This window comes from Chrysochloris asiatica, unplaced genomic scaffold, assembly GCF_000296735.1.
Source record: "Chrysochloris asiatica unplaced genomic scaffold, ChrAsi1.0 scaffold00020, whole genome shotgun sequence".
Classification (NCBI taxonomy): Eukaryota; Metazoa; Chordata; class Mammalia; order Afrosoricida; family Chrysochloridae; genus Chrysochloris; species Chrysochloris asiatica.
The window spans coordinates 26,732,138-26,739,323 of NW_006408538.1; the positions used below are offsets into that span (position 1 = coordinate 26,732,138).

At 43.6% G+C, this 7,186-nt stretch overlaps 1 protein-coding gene across 1 annotated transcript; it reads right to left on the bottom strand.

Moving 5' to 3' along the window:
- Nucleotides 1–1,696: 1,696 nt before the first annotated feature.
- On the bottom strand, nt 1,697–6,900 carry ZNF32 (zinc finger protein 32). Its single transcript, XM_006837445.1, has 3 exons — nt 6,831–6,900; nt 4,000–4,136; nt 1,697–2,624 (listed from the first exon to the last, which is right to left on the bottom strand). The coding sequence occupies exons 2-3, from the start codon at nt 4,067–4,069 to the stop codon at nt 1,873–1,875; spliced, it is 822 nt and encodes a 273-aa protein (XP_006837508.1). The 5' UTR covers nt 4,070–4,136; nt 6,831–6,900; the 3' UTR covers nt 1,697–1,872.
- Nucleotides 6,901–7,186: the final 286 nt, after the last annotated feature.

Below are 7,186 nucleotides of genomic sequence, written 5' to 3' on the forward strand. Positions count from 1 at the left end.
ATGACTTTACTATTTTTTAAATTTAGAGATTATGCATATTGCTTGTAGGTTTCAAGTTGACAAGGGTGGACTGTAATGGTTAGGGTTGTGTCAACTTGACTATACTAGGATTTCCAGAGATTTAGCACTTGACATGTGATGGGACCTGTATCAACAGGAATAGTTAGTTAGCTCTGTGATGAGTGGCTATTAGTAGCCAATCAATTCAAGGGATACTTCCTTGGGGGTGTGGCCTGCTCCCAATATAATGGACACGTGGGAAAGGGTCTCTCTTCTGACAGGGACCTGGGTCTCTTCAGTTGTAAGCCACTTCCTTTATAATAAACTGTCTCTTTCTATATACAAAAGGCCCTACAAAACCCCTATACAGGGTCACTATGAGTCGGGCGGAACCAACTGGATGGTAGTTATTTTAAGATGCTAAAGATTTACTGTCACATATGTTTGGGGATGTAGAGGAAGCCACCTAGCCACTACCATCAAATTGATTCTCATAGCACCCCTGGAGAGGGTCTCTGGGACTGTCAGAGAGCAGATAGCTTCCTTCTCCTGTGGAAGTTGCACCCTTGTACCAGTCCTGCCCGACAGCACCACCAGGACACCTCTGTAGAACAGTACTTCATGATTTAAGAGAGGAATGGCAGCTTTTCAAGAAAAACACATATTTACATAATCATTTAAATTACATAAAAGCTCATAATAAAAAAGATAGAGGCGCCTAAGGTAAAAATGAAAATTCTCTTTAAAGTCATCTTTTCTATCCTCCTCCAAATCTTGTCCCTTAGAAGTAAACGAATTTATCCTTCCAAATTATGTGTGTGTGTCTGTAGAAGAAAGAAAACAGTGCTACCAGAGGACTGAAATTCCTTAGTGACTGCATATCTGAGCCGTTGAGTCCTTTCTAGATGACTACCTCAAGGTATTGCTGCAGTTGCCAATAGTGAGTAAAAGGTCCTTATGTCTCCCATGGACTACAAGTCTCCTTGATAAAGGATTGTTTAGGGTTGTCAAGAAATTAAGAGTTTTCAAACTGCCAAATAGACAACTAATTTACTCTAGGTAAATTAGTTTTTATTTCACTTAGGGATGAAGGATTGAGGTAAAGCTGATTCCATAGACTCCATATCCATGCAGGCTAGGAAAATGATATTCTTTTGGAAGGAAAGGCTAAGGGTTTTCTCTAGGCATGAGTGTTATGTTAGGTTCTTGAGGGTACAATAAGAGGTTAAGGGAGTGTGGTGGCACTGTAGGACAAGCACTGGACTTAAACCACAAGCTGCTCTGTGGGAGAAAGATGAAGCTTTCTACTCCTGTAAAGATTTACAGCCTTGGAACACATAATCAGGGTCACTATGAGACTAACTTGATGGCACTAACAACCACAGGAGACACATAACTAGATTTGTCCCATGAATTCTGCCTAATGATCCTGAATGAAAAATAAGAGTAATTTGAATATATAGGGCAGAAAACAACCTTGGGATTGAAAGAGGCTGAGATATATATATATATATATATAATATATATAAATATATATATATTATATATATATATTTGTACAGGCTGATGGTATCAGGTACATGTTTAAAATCTGTATCTGCTACACCCTAAACAATCTCAAGTGTGACTCTAGATTAATGGGGCACCTTGGAAACTTAAGTTAAAATAAACTGACAGAAATTAGGAATCATCAGCAATAATGATAATAAGACATTTATTTTCCTGACTTGGGAGGAAACGGAATAGTCAGTTTGCGCCATGATAGTTTTTCTGAAAATTTCTCCATTCACTCCACAGAATTGGATAGGATGCTTGATTTTAGAGGATTCTGTACACTGAATTCTTAAAGAGGACTTCCTTTGAAGAGAGTAGTCAGAGAGTCAGCCTTTGTGAGCAACTTCGCTGGTGCATAGCCAGACTTCCTCTCTGAGTAAAGCTTTTTCCACACTGGCCACACAGATAGGGGGTCTCTCCTGTGTGGATTTTTCCATGCAGAATACAATTCCCCCTAGTGTGGAAACTCTTTCTGCATTGTGAACAGGCATAAGGTTTCAGGCCTGTGTGGACTCTGATGTGAACAATTAAGCTTCCTTTCTGACTGAAGGCTTTTCCACACTGATCGCATCTGTAGGGCTTCTCACCACTATGAACTCTTCTATGAACAGCAAGGTTACTTTGATTCCTGAAGCTTCTTTGACAAATAATACACTCATAGGGTTTCTGTCCAGTGTGAAGTCTCTCATGAACGGCCAGACTACCTCGCTGACTAAAGCTTTTCCCACACTCCTTGCACTCATAGGGTTTTTCTCCTGTGTGTATTCGCTGATGTGTCACAAGATTTCCTTTGGCCCTGAAGCTCTTTCCACAATGGGTACACTCAAAGGGCTTTTGACCAGTGTGGATTCTCTCATGTAATGTCAGACTACCTTTTTGCCTAAAGGATTTTCCACATTCCTGGCACTCATAGACCTTCTGTCTCACTGCTGATGAATCTTCGGGTAGAGTCTTAGAATCTGGAGATTTTTGTTCCAGCTTCTCTCTTCGGAAGGAATTCTGAAAATCCCAGCTTGAGGATCCTGTGGCCTCGGAGTGCTCATATTTGTGGTGGGCTTCTGTCATCACATCTGGTAAAATGAGAGGGAAGTCATGTAAAATGCACCAATATGTTGAGTGAGAATAGAAGAAAACAACAACAACAACAACAAAACCAACCCAACACCGAGAGCTTATTATGTGCTATAAATCATACAGAGGTAATTTCATCCTGAAGACAATCCTGTGAGATCTCTACAGATGAGGAAATGATGCTATCAGAGTTCTCACCCAGGCGTGCTCCATGGGGGTGTACTGCTGCTAATTTTAATTTAGTCTCTCAGGTATCTTGTGAGGCAGACATGCCCATTTTACAGATCAGAAAACAGGTCCAGAAAATTAAACACACTATACAGGATTACAGAGTCCTGGTGTGACACTGTGGGTTAATGCACCAGACTGCAAAGCTGCCTGAACTGCAAGGTTGGCGGTTCAAGCTTACCAGTTGCTCCTAGGAAACCCTACACAGGGTTGCTGTGGGTTGGAACTGATTCGACGGCACTTCACAACAACAATACAGGATTACATGGAGCCTCATACCTAGGTTGTATTTGACTCTAAAACAACTGTGAATCCAGGATGTATACAGCCTGAAGATTTAAAATTTTAGAGGCTCCCTTTTAAGACATAGGATAAAACTAGGCCCAGGACCTTGGAAGAGATCAATGCACATGAAGGGTTCTGAGGCTTAAGTTTCTTCATTAGCATCTTTATAATCTTACTTTTGCTCCACAATTTCTGCTCTCTTGACAATGAAGTAAGCTCTAGGACCTCAGACAATATGTAGCAGAATCCTCAGTACTTTACTTTTACTATTGCTAATTCCTACAAACCTACAAGGTAGAGCTTATTGTCCCATTTGACAGATAAAGAGCCTGAATAGAAAAGAAATAACTTGCCTGATATCGCAGAAGCCAGGGTAATTAAAAGAATTTGATTCAAGCATGTTTTCTAAATTATGGTGGAACTGAAATTAATTCAGTTTTGCAAGTTATTCTCAAACCTTGCCTATGCAGATACTGACCGTTTTTCACTATTGCCTTGTGTCTGAGCCTACCAGCACAGTTTAAACCTTTATCACTGTTAACAGTGTGCTGGCTGTGATCTTTAGGATACTTTCTCTCTGGCCCTCTGTCTTATTGCTCTAAGGTTATAGGTGCTCCCTTATTCTCTGACCACCTCAAAACTACCTCCTTATCAAGACTCTTCTCTTTCTTGCTTTGAAATTTTGTTCCTCCAATTTCTACTATTATTTCTAACTCCAGTTTGCAGGCTTTTCTTGTAACCCCTGGAACAATGAATTCCTCCAAGGGAAGAGCTCTGTTTCCTCAGACTGTTGGCCCATTCTATGGACAGGGATTTGAACTCTGAGTTGAGGGCATTCCAGCGATCAACCAACTCACTCACTGAAAAATGTTACATTCTGGGCATATCTTCCATGACAGTCCAACAGGGTAGCTGTTGGAAATCCAAACATGTCCACTCTTGTATGATTTTAATCACCACCTCTTCAGAAAACTTTTCCATGGGCTGTTCTTGGGTACCTAAGAGGGAAAAAAAACAGACAAAACCAAACCAAAATAACAAAACCAAACCAACAAGGCAGAGGAGTTGTTAAGTAGGGAGGATAAAGTCCCAGGAACTCCATTTTGGAGGGCAAGTGAATAGAGGCAATTTGTCACAGTTACCTGTAAGTGCAAAATGAACTCAACGGTCTAACTACACACAAATGAGTCCAAGAGGAAACGGGAGGTGGGAAAGCAGGAGACACATAAACATGTAACTCTTCTCGACGATTCTAAAATAATGATTCCTCCTGTTTGTACCTAAAAAACCCACAATTCAGCCTTTAAGCTGGCTCCAGGATGGAAATGCCTCCAACTCTCCCCTCTACTTCTCCCTAGATTCTAAACACATGAAGAATTTCATGTTACTTTGAGCAATTCTGAGGAAGTTCCACACCAAACCCTTTTCTACCCTTAAGACCAGGCTGGGGAACCTTTTTTCTGTCCAAATTTATAACATCATTCATGGGCCACACAAAATGATCAACTTACAAATTAGCCTGCTTTATTTGGTCAAACATTTAATTAACTCACCCCCAATGTGATGGCGGGAACTGTAATTGCCATGGCAGGGCCAGACCAAATGATTTCACGGGCCTTACACAGTTGGAGAGCTGGCTGTTCCCCTCTGTTTAAGATAATGCTAGTTCTGAGGAAGTATAAATGCTTGTCAACTTTGGTAAGAGCTATTTGGGATCATAAAACCAAAGCCAATGCGCTCCAAGTTAGGTTAAGTAACTTCTTCTCCACATATAGCAAGACGTCAAGGTGGAAGAAGGGTTTAAATGCAAGGCTTTCTGAATCCAAAACAATTAATTAGACAATTTTCCAGTTCCTTATCACTGAAGGGCTGGTGAGAAGTCTTATAGAAAATGGAATAGAAGAAAGTAGTGTTTGATGGGCAGTAATTAATTACTCTCCTTCCAACTCCCTGGAATCTACTTGCATACATTCTTCATTTTGGACTGTTTTCTTCAGGATCCTAATGACTGAATTTTTACTATGTTTCCAGTGGTTTAATGTGTAGTCTTTTGTTCCTCTCAAAATGCTGGCCTCCTGATTTAATGAAATTACAGTATGATGCTACAGTTTTTTGTTTTGCTAATACAAGCACCTGTGTCTTTGACAACTGCACCTTCTGCTATGTGTGTGATGATCTACATTTTAAACTCTTATGTAGATTTGCTTACAACTTGAAGTATAAACTACAAAGGCATCTCTGTCAGAGTGTTAGGATGCCCACTTGGAAGTAGGAGTTTAAATTATTACTGCGTAACAACTACACATCCACTAAGTAGCTACTCAAAAGTCAGTGGAAAAGTATATGGTATTTACTGTCTGAAACTGGACTCTATTCCTGAAGATCCCAGAAAACAGTTCAGTTAGAACAGACAGACGGACTCACAACTCTGATGTTTTACAGGCTACTGTTGTTGCATGCCATCCAGTCGGTTCGACTCATAGCTACCCTGGATAGGGTTTCCGAGGAGCAGCTGGTGAGTTTGAACCACTGACCTTGCAGTTCAAACCGACCTTGAGGTCTAGTGCTTATCCTAGGGCGCCACACTAGGACTATTAACTCTAAAAAAAGTCACACTTGAGCTGGGTCTCGGGCACCTTCTTGATTAATCATCCTAGTTCTTTTCCTAGAAACAATTTCCTGAACATTTTGGAGACCATAGCTTTATAACAGAATCTATTGTGTTTCATGGCCATTGCCTTCTTTGGAGGAATCCTGGTGTGGCGCTGTAGGATAAACACTAGACTGCTAACCGCAAGGTAGGCGGTTCAAACCCAGCAGTGTGCCTCGGAAACCCTATGCAGGGTCACCGTGAATCGGTTTAGATTCAGCAACAACATAGTCTTTGGAAAAAGCTTGGAATTAGGCCATGAGAGACTTCGATTCTTGCCTTGCCTTCTTCAGGATGTGTACTTGGGCAACTAACCCCACAGATCAATTTCCTCCGTTACGAAACAGGTTAATAACAATGACATTTCAGGTAGCGCCTGAGAAAACAAATGTGAAGGGGCTCAGCTATGGCTTACTGATTTAAAATGGAAAATCTTTGAAAGGAGAGGACTACAAGAGGGGTGAAACTTTGGCATCTTGGAAGCTTTTGGGGGTGGGTTCCGGATTAGGAGGTTAGGGATATGTGAGATTTTCCCACACACAACCTGACTCGGTTTGTTCTTTCATTTTCTACCGAGAGGAGTCTGTCCCTTCTGGCTCTTTCTAGGCTGCACTTTCGGGTTCCTAGTCCAGATTGTGAAAACCCAGGCCTCGAGACCCTGGGGCACAGCTGCCAGCGCGGTGGCCTCCCCCTTTCACGGCATCTAGGGTGGGGGTCTTCACCAGGCCCGGCCCTATGGGGCAGGCAGTCGAAGGGTCCCTGCACCTGCCCAGCAGCCCCTTCCTTCCCTCCCGCCTGCGGCCTTCATGGCCCGTCCTGCACAATGGACCTCAGCACCCCACTGTCGGGTCAAGCTCAGCCCTCCTGTACAGGCCGCAGACCTCTCCCCTGAAGTTGGCTTCCCTTAGGGCCCAGGCCAGCCAGGTCAGGGTCGCGAAGCCGCCTGCAGAAGGAGACCACGCCGAGAGCCTGGGGGCGGGAGCCTGGCGGCGCGGCCCCGCCTCATCCGAGTGTACTGACCCGGGCCAGCGGCCTCACTCACCCCAGTGGCGTGCGCCCGCAGACAAAGGCCGGCACTCAGCCCACCGCCGCGCCGGCGCAAGCGAAACCGGACTACAACTCCCAGAAGTCTCGGCGCGAGCCTGCCCGCCTCCTGGGCCCAAGCTTTGTTGTTGTTAAATGCCGTGGAGTTGGTTCCAACCTCAACGCGACGCTGTATAGGGTTTCTGTGGAGCGACTGGTGAGTTTGAACCGACGACCTTGAGATCCAAACCGACCTTGCAGTCATTCCAGGGCTTATCCTAAAACGCCACAACCGGACTTTGGACTCCCAAGCTGTAGATGCCCCGATTTGCGGAGCATTGTGGGAAGCGTAGTTTTTGTGCACCCACGCCGCGC

Coding starts and splice junctions, on each gene's coding strand:
- ZNF32 (XM_006837445.1), bottom strand. CDS start 4,069: ATGTTTGGATTTCCAACAGCTACCCTGTTGGACTGTCATGGAAGATAT. Junction 2,625..3,999: donor CCAGAATGTAACATTTTTCA/GTGAGTGAGTTG, acceptor TCATTTTACCAG/ATGTGATGACAGAAGCCCAC.